Source organism: Hypanus sabinus, chromosome 12 (assembly GCF_030144855.1).
Source record: "Hypanus sabinus isolate sHypSab1 chromosome 12, sHypSab1.hap1, whole genome shotgun sequence".
NCBI classification, from domain to species: Eukaryota; Metazoa; Chordata; class Chondrichthyes; order Myliobatiformes; family Dasyatidae; genus Hypanus; species Hypanus sabinus.
The window spans coordinates 82,332,280-82,353,134 of record NC_082717.1 but is presented as its reverse complement, the minus strand read 5'-3'; the positions used below and the strand labels follow the sequence as shown (position 1 = coordinate 82,353,134).

At 39.1% G+C, this 20,855-nt stretch overlaps 2 protein-coding genes across 6 annotated transcripts in view; one reads left to right on the top strand and one right to left on the bottom strand.

Annotated features, from left to right (window-relative positions):
• Positions 1 to 13,815, bottom strand: part of crnkl1 (crooked neck pre-mRNA splicing factor 1) — a 51,335-nt gene extending 37,520 nt beyond the window's left edge. Inside the window, exons 1-6 of the mRNA XM_059986287.1 lie at positions 13,630 to 13,815; positions 6,698 to 6,850; positions 6,488 to 6,579; positions 6,232 to 6,390; positions 4,431 to 4,597; positions 1,172 to 1,350 (exon numbers count right to left, since the gene is read on the bottom strand). Coding sequence (XP_059842270.1) covers positions 1,172 to 1,350; positions 4,431 to 4,597; positions 6,232 to 6,390; positions 6,488 to 6,579; positions 6,698 to 6,850; positions 13,630 to 13,677 — 798 coding nt within the window. The 5' untranslated portion in view covers positions 13,678 to 13,815. The remainder of the gene's footprint in view (positions 1 to 1,171; positions 1,351 to 4,430; positions 4,598 to 6,231; positions 6,391 to 6,487; positions 6,580 to 6,697; positions 6,851 to 13,629) is intronic.
• Positions 13,816 to 13,884: 69 nt separating this feature from the next.
• cfap61 (cilia and flagella associated protein 61) overlaps positions 13,885 to 20,855 on the top strand; it is a 169,765-nt gene continuing 162,794 nt past the window's right edge. For all 5 annotated transcript variants that reach the window (XR_009515173.1, XM_059986284.1, XM_059986283.1 and 2 more), the window contains exons 1-3: positions 13,885 to 13,975; positions 17,358 to 17,509; positions 18,519 to 18,669. Coding sequence is in view for 4 of the 5 variants with exons in the window: in XM_059986284.1 (XP_059842267.1) it covers positions 17,367 to 17,509; positions 18,519 to 18,669 (294 nt within the window). In the remaining variant the exon portion in view is untranslated. The remainder of the gene's footprint in view (positions 13,976 to 17,357; positions 17,510 to 18,518; positions 18,670 to 20,855) is intronic.

Sequence of the window (20,855 nt, the reverse complement as noted above, 5' to 3'; positions counted from 1 at the left end):
CTGGGGAAAAAATCTTCTCCCAAGTTTCCTTCCGGTTTTCCCTGTATTTTGCTGCATTCATTTTACTCTACCTTCACAAGCCTTCCAGGGCCTGCTGCAGTAAAGCATCCCCACAGCATGATGTAGCTACCACCATGCTTCACAGAAGAGATGGTGTGTTTTTGATTATGTGCATTGTTTGGCTTATGCCAAACATAGTATTTAGTCCAATATCCAAAAACCTCAATTTTGGTTTCATCAGACCATAGAATCTTCTTCCAGCTGATTTCAGAGTCTCCCACATTGCCTTCTGGCAAACCCTAGCTGAGATTTCATGTGAGATTTTTCCCCCCCAAACAGGGGCTTTCTCTTTGCCACTCTCCGATAAAACTGCAACTGGTGAAGCAACCAGGCAACAGTTGTTGTATGTGCAGTCTCTCCCATCTCAGCCACTGAAGCTTGTAACTCCTCCAGAGTTGTTATAGGTTTCTTGGTGGCCTCCCCTTTTTGCACGGTCACTAAGTTTCTGTTGACGGCCTGCTCTAGACAGACCGCTGTACTATATCTTTCCATTTCTTGACGAATGACTTAACTATACTCTGAGGGATACTCAGCAACTTGGAAATTTTCTTATATCCATCTCCTGACTGGAGCTTTTCTATAACCTTTTCGCAGAATTGACCGGAGTGTTCTTTTGTCTTCATGGTGTAGTTTCTGCCAGGATACTGACTCACCAGAAACTGGGCCTGCAAGATGCAGGTGTATTTTTACTAACCATTTGAAACCCCTTGACTGCACACAGGTCTCCAAAAAAAGATCTCCTTTTAACTAATTATGTGACTTCTAAAACCAACTGGCTGCACCAGTGAAGATTTGGTGTGTCATATTAAAGCGGCGGGGGGGGGGGGGGGGGGGGAAATACTTATGCAATCAATTATTTCCTGTTTTACATTTGCAATTAATTTAGCTAACTTTGTAGATATCTGTTTTCACATTTACACGAGTCTTTTTCTGTTGATGTCAAAAAAGCCAAATTAAGTCTACTGTGATTCAATGCTGTAAAACAATAAAACATGAAAACTTCTAAGGGGGGGGGTGGGTTTAATACTTTTTATAGGCACTGTAGTTACACATTTTGAACATGCCTTGAAAACAAACTGGTAGATAAAAATTTAATTCTGTGATTACTTACTTCTTTCTGCTTTTCTTCAAACTTTGCAAATGCTACAAAGAGCTGTTCATCCATGTGGTCCTCCCCAAAAAACTCCACTGCTCTTTCATACACTTTCCGTGCGTGGCCAATGTACGCATGTTTTTCTTCAAACCTGGCATACTTAATCCAGTTTTTAACATCAGGATGAATGAAAACAAGTGCAGAAGAATTAAGGAGCACAAAACTGCTTAAAAGTAACTTTTCCCACAAATGGTTGCAGAGAAATAATTATTTTTACATATGATCAAAAGAAATTATAAATGTTGATCTTTAGCTGTTATTAATACAGTGCATGAAGATTACCTTAGTGACTCAAGAGATATTATTGATGTTGGAAATCTTGAACAAAACACATAAAATGGTGAAGAAACTCAGCAAGTCAGGCAATATCTATGGAGGGGAACAAACAGTCAATGTTTCGGGCTGAGACCCATCAACAAGACCACTGGTGGTTGAACTCATTTTACAAGCGGTAGAAAGTGAAAGCTTCTATTTATGATTAGGAATCCATGAGTAGAAATCTGCATCCAGCATTTCAATCTAATGCACTTGTGCTTCTCAAACAACTTTTTAATTCATAATGGGATAGGCTGAAACTGAGTTCCCCTTGAGCAAAGGAGGCTGAGGGATGACCTTACCTTATAGAGATTTTTAATTATGAGGGACATAAATAGGGTAGATAATCAATCTTCTTCCCAGGATGAGGGAGGCTAAAACTAGAGGACACTGGCTTAAGATGAGAGGAGCAAATTTAAAAGTGACCTGCAGGGCAGGTTTCTCCAGAAGGTGGTGGTTATATGGAATGCACTGCTAGAGGAAGCGATAGAGGCAAGTAAAGTTACAATGTTTAAAGGATATTTTAATAGGAACATGGTTAGGAAGGGTTTCGAGAAATAAAGGCCAAATGTAGGCAAATGGGATTAGTGTAGATAGACATCTTGGTCAGCATATATGAGTTGGACCAAATGACTTGACTCCTTGCTGTATAACTATGAATCCAACTCATTTGTAATCTGTGGTACAAATAAGGGACACCGATTTTTCACGATGCTGGATGCTATTCTAAAATTGGAGTGTTTGTAATATTCTAAGACATCAAATCCTCAACATTCAACTATCTAGGTTAACAAGTAAATGAGGCATTGTCAAACCTGTCTGGAATTTCTCAGAAAGCTTCAATGGAACTGCAGAATAATAGCGCTTCCAATAATTCGGTGAATTTATGCCCACACGTACTTTTCCCACGCACCTCTAGCTCACATAAATCTTCTAGACTGGTTAGCCTTTTATGCCCACATATTTAGAAACAGTAGTCTGCTATCATCCATTGTTTGCTGATTAAAGTGATGAGGGAGATTGAAACATCAAAGGGAATGCAGAAGGTCAGCACTGGCTGCCTGTTTTTTTTGATTACTCTGGTATGAAGAGGGGATAACTTGCCGCTGTGCCTGGAGAATGTTACCCATGTTTGGATTACGGACTTGGACTATAGACTTTTCTTCAGCCTTATAGTTTTTTTGCCTAATCTTTTTTTGTGTGGGGAGGGGGGAATTTGGGGTTGATGTGCTGTTCTGTTTTGTGTTTTTGTGTGAGCAGGGGAGATTGGAGGTTGATAATCATGCTGCCTTTCTTTTCTTTCTTGGTTTCATGGCTACACGGAGGAGAAGAATTTCAGAGTTGCGTACTTCAATAATAAATGAACCTTTGATATTAATAAATTTTGGAAGTCTGATGACAAACTTCTTGGGAATTTTTCTACTTTTTTAAAAATGGGGATGCTGCATTACACTTAGGCCTATGCACATCAGTTAAATGCAATTGAATTTTCTTACCCTTTAGTCTAAGATTAGAAATGTAATCAGCAGAAATTAGTTTTCTAATGGGCATTCATTTGTTCTGCCCAATAGCGAAAGGGGAAGGAGAAACGAGAGGCACTTTGACAAAAGCTGCCAGATCAGGAAATACCAAGAGACTTCAATCATCTATAGAGCAACACAATAGCTAGATTTTGTTTTGGAAATGTTTCACATTCCTGGTATTATGCCGCTTACCCTAAACTAGATTGGCATGGGGTGGGACTCTGAGCAGGAGCAAGTTATGGGATAAAACAGTAGCCATCAAGAGCAAGTCTAGTAACAAGCACAGCTGGAGATACAGTAAAGTCAGGGAAAAGAATACTCAGTTAACCCTTTATTTTAATGCTCAAGGTTTAACAGGTGAAACAGATAAACAGAGCATGGACTGGCTCTGAAAACAGGGGGCATAGAAATTGGGTGAGAAGGGAAAGGTTTGAAAGGGACTTGAGGGACAATTTTTCATGCAGAAGATGGTGAGTATATGGAACAAGCTGCCAGAAGAAGTGACAGGGACAGCCACAATAGTTTATTTAAAAAGCCTTTGGACAGGTACATTCACAGAGGGATATGGGTCAAACATAGGAAACTGAGACCAGTTGGATGGGCACTGTGATTAGCACAGGCCTGAATCCATGCTGTATTGCTCTATGATTCTATGTGGTTAGAAACAAAAGTCTTATTTGTCTTCATAAGTGTGGTCCCTCACCACTTGTGCAAAACCAGGAACAACTCTATGGAAAATTCAGTCAAATAATTCAGTTGAAAATTGCTTTCTGGAAACCCTTACAAAATAATTCAGATAATTTACATTTGTTAGCACATTTTGGCACTAGTTTCGAGAGGAACCCAAGTGGACAGGTTCTTATCTGTCAAACACTCCCCTCTGCATACAAATTAAACTCACCTTTTTTCTTACTTCCAGTCCTGATAAAGATTTCTTGACTTAAAATGCTGATAACCTGCTTCACCACAATGCTACTTGATGTGCTAAGTGCTTCCAGAATTTTCTCTTTATATTGTCTTAAGACCCTGACCTCAAAAAGTACACTCAGTGTCTTCCTCCAGCAACTCACAAAAATTGTTTTTTTTTTGGAGGTGGCTATTAGTTCTTATTTGCCACACAGCAAAAAAAAACTGAACAAGCAAAACAATGTAAGTGAAATTTCTCTCTCAATGTTGTCATTATTCTAAATGCAGCAATTATTCCAGTTAATATTCCAGTTAATATTCCAGTTTCTGGAAGAAGAGAGTTGATCTGGCAGTCAACGCAAAGACCAAGTACACAGGTCTATGAGCTTTCCTGTTAGTTTTGTGAAGATAAGTTTATTTATAGAAAGTAATGTATTAGACCTCTTAAGGGAAATTGTATTTTAAAAGGATATACTTCTCATAAACCAGCCGAGCTCTCTCTATTTCTTTGTATCGGAGTTCAAAATTAATATACGAGTGCCATGCTTGTTCATCAGGTTGCCATTCCATCCAACGTTCAAATACTTGTCTTGCTCCTGCAACATTCCCCAGCATTTCCTCCATGTAGGTATATTTATACCTAGCAAAACCAAATACAATATAGTGAGTACACACAGCAAATGTATACCACTTGATTTATTCTGAGGACATACATACACACCAAAAAATTTTATAATGGCATATATTAATTAAAGCTAGCACTGGGTAATTTCTAATATGTCAACCCATAATTCCAAAATGACCCATGTCATTGTGTAAATCACATTTTCCCTGATTTGAGAGAATACCACACACATCCTGATTCAAAGACTATCACCACAGAGCAGAAAATGTCATTTGCTAAATGTAGGAGCGATGCATCTGTTATCTATCTGCATTGTATTCTGTGTTGCGTGTTTATTATGTTTATTAAGGTAACTAGTCACATGAGTGGGAGTGTAGGAAAAGTGAAGGGTTACATCTTCATGCTTTGTTCATTGCAATTTGTAGTAGATGGAGACCAGTGGATGTCATAGCTTCTGCTGACACTTCAATAACGCTCGGCTTACACTTGGGTATGCTCAAGTTTCATTGCTTCAAGACTGCATGTTTGCTAGTTGCTAATAAAGGATTGAATACATAACTTTGACTTTTGGAGCAACCATTGTTGGTATGACTGCAAATCTATGGGGCAATAGTTTTGGTTTGTATAGCCATTGCAGTAAGTTTGATGATAAAGGCACTAGGTTGTACGAAGGAAAACAAAAGTAAGGGATTTTTAGCTTTAAATTTTATTATTTTTAATATTAAATTAAATATTAATATTACATTTTAATATTAAATGTTAAATTAAATTTTAAGACCTTAGCAAGCATGATTTTAATTCGTAAAATAATTCCTTGCTGAAAATAACTGATGGTTTTTAGGCTTCTACACCCCCAACACCCCCTCCAAAAAAATAAAAATGACAAGCAGATAGAAATTAATTAGTCAAAAGACAACAAATCAAAATGGTCATGGAAACATAAGCAGTAGTATTGTCTTTAAATACTCTTCAACAGGGATTAAAAGGACCAATATCATATTATTCCCAAATATATTTCACATTGAAATGTGCATACTTAAAATGCAGCAAAGCATTAAATTGGAAAGCAGTTCAGTTAGAAAGTTAATGGTGTAATCCACTTTCATTGCAACTGAATTTTTGATGTGTTTAAACAATTAGTAAAACGAAAGTAATTATATAAACAACAGCAACCTGAACACAGCAAAACATCCTAGGGGAGTCTTATTTAAGAAAAATTAAGCAAGCCACATAATGTTAAAGCAGATGACCAAAGGTTGAGTCAAGGAGGTTGGTTATTTTAAGGATATAGAGAGTTAGAGAGGTTCAGAAAGTTAATTTGGGCTATTGGTAGTGTTTGTTAATGATTAAACTGTGGGGCAACAGAAGCCAGAAATCAGAAAGAACAGATATCTCTAAGGCTTGTAGTGCTCAGTGGAGTGAGAAAGAAAAGGAGATGCAAGACCAGGGAGAAATCTAAAAATGAAAAAGAAAATTTAAAAACAGTTTAAAAGAAAAGTGCTTTAATCATAATTATTCAACATATTATTTATAGCAAATGAAGACTGTGACAACAATAATTTCACATCAAGCTTAAGAATGTACAGTAGGTTTTGAAATGAAAAGAAAATCGAGGAAGTTAAAAGACCGCTGACCACTAGTCAACTTACCAAAACTGATTGACCCTTGGCAGAATGGTAATTGCTCGATCCCATATATTGCGTGCATGATTAATCTGTCTATTCTTCATTTCCATTTCTGCATATTTCAACCACAGGGTAATGTTTCTGTGATCGACATCCAATGCACGTTCGTAAATTGAACGTGCCCTTGAGTGGGTACAAACAGATGCAGGAAGATTAAAATAATGCAGTCTGAAAAATACATTTCTGAATGAATTACACTCTATCTTCTTAAAATGTTTACCGCTGTATTTCTTTTAGGCTCTCCTCCCATTGTGCGTATTTGATCCAGTTGCTAATAACAGTTCGGTTTTTCCGTATATTGTCTTCAAAAGTCTATTTTCAAACAGCAGCAAGTAAAAAAAAGTACACTGTTTACACTGCATAAAATAACAACCTTGATTTGTTGTCTATGAAAGAGGAAAGATTAACATTTCTAAAACAATGTACTTACTTTCCTTTTTCTTAGCTTATAGTCATTCAATTCTTCTTCATCAGTGATCTTTTGAGTAGGTGGTGGTGGAAGTAGTTCAAGCTCTCTTTCTTTAGCTTCTCTCAGCAGCTGTTCAGCTGTAATTTGTAATTCAGCTGGTGCTTTGTTTTTCACCTGTGGATTAAAGTAAACCAAGTCTGATTTAGCTCTTTTACTTTGAAGATATAATTCATGGCTTTGCCAAGTCAAAATCAAATCTTTTTACAGCAATAACTTTGCTTAAAAAACTATGAGAGCATTATTTAGCTATCATCTTTCTAATAAAAAATGCCATTTTTGAATGCATGTTCAAATTTTCATACCTCTGGTTATATTTGAAAAATTGAGAACATAAAAGGAAATTATACAATGTAATCTAAATACAGCTGTATTTAAAATATCACCTTAAACTACACAATCTGGTACATAAAAGACTGATGCAACAAAGAAGAAACAGCAATTAAAATGCAAAGTTATTGAGAGTGAGGAATAATGGATGAATATTTTTTAAATACAACATTAAAACCTAACGTTGCATTATTATTTATTCCTGCTGCACTCCAAAGCCACAACATGCTTTCTCATGTCCAAAGTTCCTCAAATGTTCTTTGCAATCTACCTTATATTGCACAGCTTAGTTGCCTTTGAGCTTTTATTATAAGGAAAATTATTGAGCATTGATAATACAATACTTACCTGCAAAATCAGAGCCTTACATTGTAGAAAATAAATTGTAACAGTTTTACTGGGAATGCACTGGACAACCTTACAGCCTCCTCTCTTCATTTAGGATGTTTCTTAAACTTTTGAACAACTCTTCTAGTATCTCACAAGGTTTATTAAATTAGGGTTAAATTTTATTTGATAACAATTCCATGAAGCCAAAGATAAATAGTGTTGATTACTGTGCAAATAAATATACTTAGAGCTTGGATCAGTACATGGAACTGTGACGCTGCGGCCATAACAGAGACTTGGTTGACAGAGGGACAAGAAAGGCTGCTTCATGTAGGTTTTGACGTTTCAAAAACCACAGAGAAAAGCAAAAGGTGGGGAGGGATGTGCAATTAATCAGGGATAATATCACATCTGCACTCAGAGAAGACATAATGAAGGGCTCATTCACTCAGTGTATATGGGTAGAACTCAAAATAAGAAAGGTACAATTACTTTGATGGGATTATACTAGAGACCCCTACCAATAGCCACTGGGATATGGTGGAACATGTATGCAGGCAGATTAGGGAAAGGTGTAAAAGCAACAGGGTTATTGTCATGTGTGACTTCAACTTCTAGACTGGGTTCTTTTTAATGCATGAGGTTTAGACAGAGTGGAATTTCTTAGTAGATAGTCCCAATAACAGGAAGGGCCACATTGGACCTGGTGTTGGTAACTGACAGTGAACATTAAGATAGCTCAGGGTAAGGATCTGAAGGAAGAGTATTACACAATAGAACAGTACAACAACCTAACCTTTCCCTCCTACACAGCCCTCCATTTTTTCTTTCATCCAAGTGCCGATCTAAGAGTCTGCTAATTGTTCATAACATATCCATCCCTGTAAGTGCACTCACCATTATTTACCTCCAATCACCCTCTTGTATTAGTAATTTCTGCCCTGGGAAAAAGTCTCTGGCTGTCCATGGTATCAATGCCTCTTATAAGGCCATAATCCATCAGATACAGGAGAATTAGGCTATTCAGGCTACCAAGTCTGCTCCGCCATTTCATCACGGCTGATCCTGGATCCCATTCAATCCCATACACCCGCTCTCTATCCATATCCCTTGATGCCCCAACCAATCAGGAATCCATCAACTTCCACCTTAAATATACCCACGGACTTAGCCTCCACCGCAGTCTTTGGTTAAAACAAAACAAAAAAAAAAATCCTCCTTACTTTTGTTCTAAAAGGTAGCCCCTCAATTTTGAGACTGTGCCCTCAAGTTCTAAATAGAAACATAGAAAATAGGTGCCGGAGTAGGCCATTTGGCCCTTTGAGCCTGCACCGCCATTCAGTATGGTCATGGCTGATCATCCAACTCAGAACTCTGTACCTGCTTTCTCTCCATACCCCCTGATCCCTTTAGCCACAAGGGCCATATCTAACTTCCTCTTAAACATAACCAATGAACCGGCCTCAACTGTTTCCTGTGGCAGAGAATTCCACAGGTTCACCACTCTCTGTGTGAAGAAGTTTTTCCTCATCTCGGTCCTAAGAGGCTTCCCCTTTATCCTTAAAAAGGCTTCCCATTTATCCTTAGGAAATACCTCCACCAGAGGGAACATCCTCTCCACATCCACCTTCTCTAGTCCTTTCAATATTCGGTAGGTTTCAATGAGATCCCTACACATTCTTCTAAATTCCAGTGAATACAGGTGCAAAGCTGCCAGACGTTCCTCATATGTTAACTCCTTCATTCCCAGAATAATCCTCGTGAATGTCCTCTGGACTCTCTCCAATGACAACACATCCTTTCGGAGCCCAAAACTGTTAACAATACTCCAAGTGTGGCCCAACTAATGTCTTATAAAGCTTCAGCATTATCTCCTTCCTTTTATATTCTATTCCTCTTGAAATAAATGGCGACAACAGCCTTCTTTACCAAAGACTTAACCTGTGAATTAACCTTCTGGGAGTCTTGCACAAGGACCAAGTTCTTTTGCACCTCTGATGTTTGAATTTTCTCCCCACTTAGATAATAGTCCACACATCTTATATACCTCTATTAGGTCACCTCTCATCCTCCTTTGCTCCAAAGAGAAAAGCACTAGCTCACTCAACCTTTCCTCATATGAGATGTTCTGTAATCCACCCAGAGCAGAGAAAGTTACGTGAAGCAGGAGCTAGTGAGAGTTAATTGGAAATAGCTGTTTTTGGGCAAGACCACACCTAACATGCAGAGGGTGTTTGAAGACTAACTATACAAAGTAGAGTTCAGGTATATTCTAGTAAGAAGGGAGGACAAAGAGGGCAAGGTAAGGTAAGGAAAGAGTCCTTCCAGGTGAGGCAACACTTTGCCTACAAGTCTGTTGGGGTTATCCATTTTATCTGTAGCTTTTTGTGTGGCCTCTTACATATCAGTAAGACCTGACGAAGATTGGGAGACCACTTCGCCAAGCACCTACGCTCCATCCACCTGAAAAAGTGGGATCTCCCAGTGTCTGCCTATTTTAATTCCACTTCCCATTCCAACACGTCCATCCATGGCCTCCTTTACTGTCGTGATGAGGCCACACTCAGGTTGAAGAGCAACATCTTACATTCCCTCTGGGTAGCCTCCAACCTGATAGCATGAACATCAATTTTTCAAACTTACAGTAATTTCCCTCCCTCCCCAACTTCTCTGTTCCCTATCCCCTTATCCCTCTTGCACCTTGCCTGCCAATCTCCTCCCTGTTGTGCCCCCCTTTTCTTTATTCCATGGCCTTCTGTTCACTATTAGATTGCTCCTTCTCCAGCCATCGCTTTCAACAATCAACTTCCCAGCTCTTTCAACCTCCCAATTTCACCTTTGTGTTTCTTCCTCCCCGCTTCTAACTCAGACTCCTCATCTTTATTATCTCCAGTCCTGCTGAAGACTATCAGCCCAAAACATCGACTGTCCTCGTTTCCATAGATGCTGTCTGGTCAGCAGAGTTTTTCCAGCATTTTGTGCATGTTGCTTGGATTTCCAGCATCTACAGATTTTCTTTTGTTTAGGGTAAGGGTACCTTGGTTATCAAAGGAGGTAGCAAATTGAGTCAAAAGAAAAAGTAAATGTATGTAAGGCTTAGGAAACTAAAATTAAACGCAGCCCTTGAGGCTTACAAAGCAGCCAGAAAAGAACTCAAGAAAGGACTAAGGAGAACTAGAAGAGGTGATTAAAAAGTCCTTGGCAAGTAGAATTAATGAGAATCCTAATACATTCTATATATACACCGAGAACAAGAGGTTAACTAAAGGATGTACCTGGAGGCAGAGGATCTGAATAAAATCCTAAATGAGTACTTTGCATTAAAATTTTGCAAGAAGTAATAGGGAGATCAGTGTGGAATGCTACTATCTATGGCATTTGAAAATAAAGGAGAAAGCAGTGTTGGGTCTCTTAAAGAATGTTAAGGTGGATAAACATGAGGAAATCTGCAGATGCTGATAATTCAGACAACAAGACACAAAATGCTGGTAGAACACAGAAGGCTAGGCAGCATCTATAGGGAGAAGCGAAGTCGACGTTTCTTCTCCCTATAGATGCTGCCTAGCCTGCTGTGTTCTACCAGCATTTTGTGTGTGTTAAGGTGGCGTATCCCCTAGGGCGGGGGTCGGCAACCTGCGGCTCCCGAGCCATTTGTGGCTCTTTCACCTCTGTGCTGCGGCTCCCTGTGGCTTTGGGAAATAATTGGTCAGTATTTAATTAAAATGTATTTTATGTTAGTTTGTTAGCTTTTGAAATGTAATTCTAAATTTGAAGATTATGGTGATCTTGTACGATCTAAGTGTGGCGACACATTTCCTCACAATTAGCCAGCATTCCGGCTAAGGGAGATAGCCTACGGGGGTTTGTGAGTACGCGTCTTTTGCAGCATCTGCGTCCATGGGGGCTGGGTTGAGGGAGGCTTAAAAGCAAGGCTGTTTAGTTCGAATAAAGTTACCTTTGACTGCAGTCTTTATTTTAGCGCTGCGTGTAGCGCTACACCGCTACAACGTGTTTTTTATCGCTATTAATATACATCACCACTGCCAATGCCTGACACCCGCCAGTGCGCGCTTTCTTTTAATTCTTCGATCCAAGGTAGGCTACCTATGTAGTAACCTTCAACCCAACGTCTTTTTTTCGGAGTTCAAAATGTTTTTGTTGCATGCAGAAATGTAATTTCGTTTTCTCTGCAGGAGTTCATCAATTTCAAAAATGCAACACATTATAGTTTGTTTATACATAGCATAAAGGCAAAAAAAACCCGTTGTATGCAGTGTTATTTCATTTTGTGGCTCCCAGTGTTTTCTTTTCTGTGGGAAATGGGTCCATATTGGCTCTTTTAGTGGTAAACGTTGCCGACCCCTGCCCTAGGGGAAAGTGGCTAAACAGAGGCAAGAGAAGAGATTGTTGTGGCCTTGACTGCTATCTTTGTTTCCTTTGAGAGATCTCAGAGGAATGGTGGGTAGCTATTTTTTTCCAATATTCAACAAATGAAATGTGAATAATCCTGTAAACTACAGACTAACGAGCCTCATGTCAGTGGTAAGGAAGTTACTAGAGATAATTCTGACATATAGGATTTGTGGGTATTTAGAAAACCATCATCTAATGAAGGACTTTCAGCACTTTGTGTGGTAATTCTTGTCTTACTAACTTTAGATTTTTAAAAAAAGTTGATTGATGAAGATAGTACTTAGGACATTGTCAACATGATAAGAGATTTGTCAAGGTATCCCCCAAGGAGGCTCATCGAGAAGATTATAATGCATGGGATGCATGGTCAATAAACTATTTGATTCAGAACTGGCTTACCCATGGAAGACAGAGGCTAGTAGTCAATGGGACCCATTCAGGCTAGAGGTCTTTGACTGCTGGTGTCCTGCAGGGATCCATACTGGGACCCTTGCTGTTTGTAATATATATGTGAATGACTTGGATTGAAATGTATATAAGCGAGTTAGTAAATTTCCAGATGATACAAAGAAAAGCAGTGATGTGGATAATGTAGAAAACTACCAAAGGATGCAGTGGGATTTAGACCAGTTACAGATATGAACAGAGAAATGGCAGATGGAGTTTGACCCAACCAAATGTGAAGTATTGCATTTTGGGAGATCAAATGTAAAGAGACAGTCTAAAGATAAATCCCCTTAACACTGTTGATGTTCGGAGGGATCTTGGGGTCCAAGTCCATAGCTCCCTGCAAGTGCTACACAGGTTAATTGGGGGGGGGGGGTGCAAATAAAGTATGTGGCATACTTAACTTTATGAGTCAAGAAGTTACATTGGTGCTTTATAATACCCTAGATTGTCAACATCTGGAGCTTTGCTTTCAGTTCTGGTTCCCCATTATAGGAGCAATGTGGAAGCTATGGAGAGGGTGTAATAGAGGTTTATCAGGATGCTGCCTGGATTAAGGGCACATGGTAGGAGAGTCTGGACAAACTAGGGTTGTTTACTCTGGAGTGGCAAAGGCTGAGAGCAGACCCAAAACAAGTTTCAAAACTATGAGCAGTACAGATCTGGTATCTTGTCCCAGAGAGCATGCATTTAAGGTGAGAGGGGAAAATTCAAAGGAAATTAATTCAAAAGGGGTGCCTGGAACGCACTGCCAGGGGCGGTGGTGGGGGCAAATAGGAAATTAAAGGACTCTTAAAACAGTTGCAGGGATTGATCGGACGTAGACATTGCATAGGCACAAGGGATTAGTTTAGATGGGCATTTAATTACTAATTTAATTAGTTCGGTACAACACTGTGGGTCGAAGGGCCTGTTCTGTTCTACTGTCCTAGAAAAGTAAAGCCCACGATTGAATTTTCTGTGGTCTAAAGATTACAAAAGATTTATAGAATAATTTTAGCACAGGAAGTCATTCGATCCTTCAAACCCTCTGGTTAGTCTCATTCTTCCCTCACCCCACCCCATATTGTCTGCAACGTTTCACCAAGTATTTACATTTTTTAAATAATATGGCTCCACTCTCCTTTCATAAATCTAAATGAATGATAATCCTGGCGCTTCCCCTTGAAGTTGTTCTTTTGTTTCCCGACCCTTCCGGCACTCGGAATGGATTGATTCGCCTGCACCCTTCATAAGTCCTGTCAAATGTGTTCACCACTCTCAGAAGTATAGCCCCAGATATCTGGTCTCTCCGTTTAGCAACAGTCCCTACCGCTGGTGTCACTCCATTTGCAACCTCCCCAAGGCCTTGACATCCGCCCGAGAGCCTCGGTTACCTTCGCCACTTTAGGTATCCGCTGTTTCCCGGCTGCTGTCGACGCCATGTCTGAATCGGAATGTGATTTCGACCCCTCGGTTCGAATAAGGCTGATAAAATACCCGCCAAACTGTAATTATTCCACGAGCAAAGAGAAACCTCCTGTAAACATTCCCAGCACACTGCAGGACGACACGTCGTCACCTCTGACCCCACGGCGCCACCACGTGACGGTGACGCCGGTTGCTATGACATCGACGTTCGGCATCGCCAAACTGAGGATTTGTTGCAGCAACAGGGGAAACAACAGCCTTACCTTTTATTGTTTTTTTTATATAAGGTACAGCTTGGAAAGACATAGTGGGGTAAGGTAACTTTATTAATAGTTCTGTGTAAGCAGAAATGAAATTATGTGGGGCAGGTGAGAACCACCCGTGAACTTGTATCTTTGGGCGATCTCATTTGTGGTGTGTTTCCACGGGGAAAACATTCGTACGAAGACATTACGTGCTTTTCAACCTACAGAGCGGTAGTATTATTGCCTTATTGAATTATGATACATTTCAGAGTGTTTTCCAGAAAGAAAACGTGGATTTTATTTAGTCATCAAGGTAGTATGGTGTTATTATTTTGAATTAGAGTAGTTTTCTACTAGAGAAATTGTAGAAGCATTTTCATTTCCAAACTGTGCACTACTGAAATAAATACATCCCGGTTCGTTTCTCATTAACAAAACGTATTGAAATAGGTTTTTTTTAAAGTTTTCACTTGTTCAACACAGTAAGCAACTTATCACTCCTGTTCCCTCTCCACCGCCATCACAATTTCCAGACTTATTTTCTTTGTTTGTATGAAGAATATGCTTAAGCAATTTCTGTGTAATATGCTGACAGCTTGGCCCCAAAATTTTCAGAATTGTCAGAAAGTTTGATATCAACAACAAGCATGTAGATATTTCTCATGAGAAGAAACAAGTTAAAGAAGCACTGTGCAGAGGTTTTTTTTTCAGTCTTTGTGATTGCAGATGTATGTTCTTCAGGTGCAAATATGATGCAGAACTTTGCAGGTGAGATATGTGTGTCTGAGATCACAGCAGGTAACCAGGACGGGATATGTAGACTATACACACCAGTGAACTAAAACCTTTCAGTATCTGATATTTTGGCAAACCATACATAAACATAAATGAAAAACAAATTTGTGTTTAATTAACATCACATTTGTGAAGTGCAATCAGCTGTTTATAAATAAAAGTGTCAAGGCTTCCTTCATCATTCTATTTAGTTCTCCTTCTTTTCAAAAGCCTTCTCTTTTTCTCTCTCCATTCTCACTTCTTTGCAACTTCAGTTTTCTATAATTTCTATCTTTTTCCAGTTCTGATGAAAGAACATTGACTTGAATTGTTAAGTTTTTCTTCCCTTCAGTGTCGCCTGACCTTTAGCATATTCCCAACATCTGCAGTATATTGTTCTTGGAGCATCATAATCATTCCCCTTTCTTGGTTTATCTCTTGCCATTTCCATCTTCTGCACCCATACCTTGCGCTCTCAGTCTCTCTTCACTCCAAAATCCTATCAAACAGCAATCAATTAACAAAAAATAATGCACATCATGCTTGAGGTCACAGGCTCCGTGCATTACCACTGGGTATACATGGAAGACTCTTGGAGTGGTTTAAGGGATGTGGTCAATATTTTTGCTATCCAGAAATATTGCACATTTCAGCAGTCACTTCCTGCACAGAAGACTCACCAGAAGTTCTACTCCACTAATAACTTTGTGCACAGAGATCACAATGTCTCATCTGGAGTGCTCTCCATAAACTGAAGAAACATTACAGTTTAGGGATAAAATTCCAGAGAGCATAAAGAGAAAGTGGGGAACGAGGCACTTAAGTTACTAGAAAACAGAAGTGAGAATGTTAAAGGTAGTGTAACTCTTGGTTCGGCTAGCGGCTTAACCCAGGGGAAGACAACCCTCGGCCTGGCCAAACTTATGAAATATTGTTTGGGTGGATGCTGCGTGATGTGTCCCCTGTTTGAAATCAGTACCACGATATAACAAACAGTACACAATATGCGATAAAACAATTGAGTTTTATAATTCTTAATTTGATTGTATGTTTAGTAAAGAAACCAAAAAAAAGTGAAGAGCCCATTCTCATGAAACAGTCTAACGTGCAACGTTGGAGCTCATGGTTCAGTCCACAGGTTCCCCATTGACCTCCTCCGAGCATAGCCGACCCTCGCTCCGAGTCCACTCTGTCTGGTGGTCTACCAACTCTCTCCATTCGCATCTTCTCTCCTCATCTGTCCCCGGAAAAAGACCATGAAATCCCTGCTCCAAGACTCACAAGAAAGAACACCATGCCTCTCATTGGCAAACGTACATATCAAAGGCTCCGTTATCCCTAGTCATAACCCAAACATTGCTGCTACATAGAAATCGTTACCATAGCAGTGAAGCATTACAGAGCATTACAGTAGGTTTTCATAAGACTGGGTCAGCAAGCACAAAGATGATAAGTGAATGAGTTGGTAGAAGTAGGAGTTTCTATTATGGATTTTAGAAGCATTCAAAGTGAGTTATCTGGTGATACTGGAATGCAAGGGGTTTTAAAGGAACAACAGCATAGGTAAGGATTTTATTAGTGTTTGATCTGAGGCAGTTTCAGAGGCATGCAATTTTATGCAGGTACCTTTATGGACGTGGTGTTAGAAACTTATTTCATAGGCAGACAAATAATAAGGCTGTGAACTGTCTGGTCAGACGTCGATAGTGTCTGAAGCAAGGATGAAGTTGGGAGGTAGAACAGAACTAAGTATAACTACTTGTCATCAGGTAGTGATTTGAGATAGTCCAAAATGGATCTTAAATATTCTTCTCTTTTGTTGGTGGTCACATTGAGAGCTGGCAGACAGATGTTCTTTGTGTCTCTGTCTGATGTACCGGTGCATTGCTGTATGAAAGCCAGTGATGTTCTGGAGACAGGTATAGGGACACCTGACTTCCTGGTCCATCGCTAGACTTGGCACTGAATCCAAGTGTGGAATGCAAAGCAACTAATCTAAGGGTCTGGTGACACCTTGTATTCACCCCCTCCACTTTCACTTGGAAAGTGTTTGTCACATTTGAGTGGAGTCTAGGTATTTATTTTATTGAACTGTCTTATAATGTTTTTAATTCATTTATGCCACTTAAAAGCAGTTTTTAATTATTTAAATCTTTTTGAACTGATTTTAACTGATTGACAGTCAAGAGATACTTAAAAGCATTCAGAGTTGTCAAAAATCCCAAGGCATGGTCGGCCTATTTTCCTTCTGTAGTCTAATTGCCACCAACAGACTGCTCTGCTGCCAGGATTGTTATGGCTTGGATCCATTAGAAATTTCCAGCATGAGGATTTCAAAGTCATCCTGCTAATCTGGAAGTTGATTTGTATTGGAAGGAAAACTTGAGGTTGAGTTTGTTCAACTCATTAGCTGTTTCTTTAATAACCATCTAAAATATAATGGTTCTGCATGTAATTTTAATTGAGGCACATTATACGTAGTAGTTTGATATCTTGAAGAAGTAAAACCTCATTTGGATATTTTATGATAATTGGACACAAAATCATTTAGACTTTCACTTGAAGATGTGTAACAAGGAAGATTGTTCAGACTGCTTAACTACAGCTGAAATAAACTTGAGCAAATACCCTGTAAATAGTGTCAATTCCATGACATCATCTATGCGTTCTTTTAGGGAGTAACAATGACTTCGATATATGGTTCAACCGGAGGAAGCATAACGATAAATGTAAGGCGATCAGAATCTCGAGATGCTCATCAGATAGTAAAGCTGTTCACCCCAAGCACAAATGACATGTTTGGAAGAATTAATGTTCTCTATCTACTGTAAGTATACGTAAGGAAAATCCAGTATCTAAGGTCTTATAAAGTTTCTGTAACTTGACAATAAGGCCTTTATTGCATTTTTTCTGAGTATTTTAGTTGCAATACTGAAATTGTGAGTGCAAATTGCCACCTGCTGGCAATAATTATAGCTCAAATAACTGCTCTAATTTTCATTTATCACTCTATTGAAGTCCTAGGACTGCAATTGCAAACATCTGTAATGTGATTAAATGTAATCCACCTAAAGGAGATGCACCATTCTTTATATGGGGCAGGATGATTTATTTTAAAAAATGTAAACAGATATTGTGAGAATCAGCATCTGCCAAGAGAAAAACAGAGTTAATGTAGTTATTTTGTTCTTTAGCAAATAGACGGTCAGGGAAAATGAAGAGTTGTTTGAAGAAAGAAATTGACAGTATGCTTTAGACTGGAGAACATGAGTGGCTAATGACAAGAGGGAAGATATAGTGAAATGAAAATGCATTAGCTGTCAATAGTAATGGAACAATAAAAATAAATGTGAAGAGGCATAAATGTCAATTACCTTGCAAAATGACCTGAAATTTTGAACTCTGCCATAGTGAGAAGACTGTAAAATGCTTCATTTGTAGTGGTTTATTAAGCTTATTTTCAATGATATTGGGATAATATAAGAGACCAAGGATAGTGAAGTGGTGGAGAAATAAGATAGCAAGTACCTGGTACTTAAGGGTGATGTTGACTGAGGATTGATCAGATACTGAAATGCAGGCAAGAGTGACTGGAACCATTGGTGTTGGGTAGAGTGGAGATAAAATAGTAAATATTCCATGCCTTGCATTTTCAGGGGATATGGTGCATTGGGAAGTGGAGCAGGAATTGTTGTTTTTTGCATTGCCACATTGAATATTTATTTAAGGTACTGGATTAGCTGTAGTGCTTCAGAATACCATGAGATCATGAAGATCAAATGAATGCAAATATATTCTTTTTTAATATTCATGTTTTTGATTTCTTGCACACTTAGGGAAAGAGCAAACCTTGCTGTTACTGTAGAAAATGAGAAGAATGAGGTTATAGCTCATGCGGCCTTCTTAGATTACCCAAATGTAGAGACTGTTGGACAAAACAACTGGGAGCCCTGGCTGCGTATGTATGGCAATAGCTCAAAATTCACAGTGAGTTCACAAATTGTTCAATATTTCAAGATGTTAATTATTATAGCTAATAAACTGAAAAAAAATGATCATGACAGATATACCTCCTGTTGATGTTTTCGTTACTTGCTGGTTAGTGAATTATGTGGTGTTGTATATTTCTATTTCAGTGTTGGTAGGATTTATTGCAGTTTAATGATGAATATATTAATATTTTAAGAGTTTATTTGAATTTTGGAGTGCTCAAAGACATTTTCAACCTCTCTCTGCTGCAGTCGGAGGCTCTGATTCAAAAGGGCTGGAATCATACTAGTGCCAAAGAAGAGTAAAGTGCATTGCCTCAATAACTATAGCTCAGTAGTCATTGTAGATGCTCAGTATGTCTACAGTGACAACATCATCTGAGAGATTAGTAATGGCCAGAATTGACTCCTGGCTGAGCAAGGACCTGGATTGCTCTTATCTGCATAACCCCACAACAGGTCTACAGCAGACACTATTCTACTAGTTCTTCACAGGGCTTTGGACCACCTAAACAACAGCAATATCTATACCAGGCTGCTCTTTATCGATTACAACTCAGTGTTCAATACTATCATCCCTTCAGCATTAATCAACTATCTTCAAAATCTGGGCCTCTGTACTTCCCTCTTGACTTTCTCATTGGGAGACCACAATCAGTATGCATTGGTGATAACATCTTCATGATGACAATCACTGCAGGCACACCTCAAGGATGCATGCTTAGCCTCTTGCTCTCTTCTCTCTATACTTGTAATGGTGTGGTAGGAACGGCTCAAATACCACCAATAAATTTGCCAATGACACCATCGTTGATGGCAGAATCTCAGAAACACACAAGGTGTACAGAAGTGTAATAGATCAGCTGATCGAGTGGTGTCACAACAACAATCTTGCACTGAAAGGCAGCAAAACAAGGAATTGATTGTGGATTTCAGGAAGGAAATTCAGGAGAACATGCACTGTATGCGATAAGGTGGATGATCTTGCAGCGCAGTTAGAGATTGGCAGGCATGACATTGTGGGTATCATGGAGACGTTGCTAAAACACAATTGTAGTTGGAAGCTTAGTATCCAAGGATACACAATCTATCAAAAGTTCATGCAGGTAGGCAGAAGAGGAGGGGTGGCTCTGCTAGTAAAAAATGAAATCAAATCATTAGAAAGAGGTGAAGTCGGATCAGAATACATAGCAACCTTGTGTTTAGAGTCAATAAACTGCAAGAGTAAGAAGACTGTGATGAGAGTTATTTACAGACCTCTGAAAAATAGCCAGGATGTGGTCTGCAAATTACAGTGGGGGATAGAAAAAGCTTGTTAAAAAGGCGATGTTACATTAGTCATGGAGGATTTCAGTATGCAGATAGATTGGGAAAATCCATTAATGCTGGATCCCAAGAGAGAGAATTTGTGGAATGCCTCCGAGATGGCTTTTTGGAGTAGCTTGTGGTTGAGCCCATGAGGGGATCAGCAATTCTGGATTGGGTGTTGTGTAATGAACCAGATATGATTGGGGATTTTAAGGTAATGGAACCTGTGGGTAACAGTGATCATAATAAAATAGAATTTGTCCTACAATTTGAGATGGAAAAGCTGAAGTCAGATGTATCTGTATTACAGTAGAGTAAAGGGAATTACAGAGGCATCAGAGAGAAGCTGGCTGAAGTTGATTGAAAGGGGACACTAGCAGGGATGATGACAGCAGCAATGACTGGAGTTTCTCGGAGCAATTTGGAAGGTGCAGGATAGAAACATCCCAAAGAAGAGGAAATATTCTAAAGGCAGAATAAAGTAACTGTGGCTGACAATGAAGTCAAAGCCAACATTAAAGAAAAAGAAGGCATATAAAAAAGCAAAAATTGGTAGGAAGTTAGAGGATTGGGAAATGTTTTAAAATTGACTGAAGGCAACTGAAAAAAATGGGGGGGGGGGGGGAAGATATATTATGAGGGTAAGCTAGCCAGTAATATCAAAAATTATACCAAAAGTTTTATCAGATACATAAAGAGCAAAAGAGAGGCAAGAGTAGATAGTGGACTGCTGAAAATTACCTAGGAGTAATGGGGGACATGGAAATGATGAATGAACTGAGTAAGTATTTTGCAGCAGTCTTCACTGTGGAAGACACTAGTAGTATGCCGGAAACTCAAGAGTGTCAAGGGGCAGGAGTGAGTATAGTTGCTATT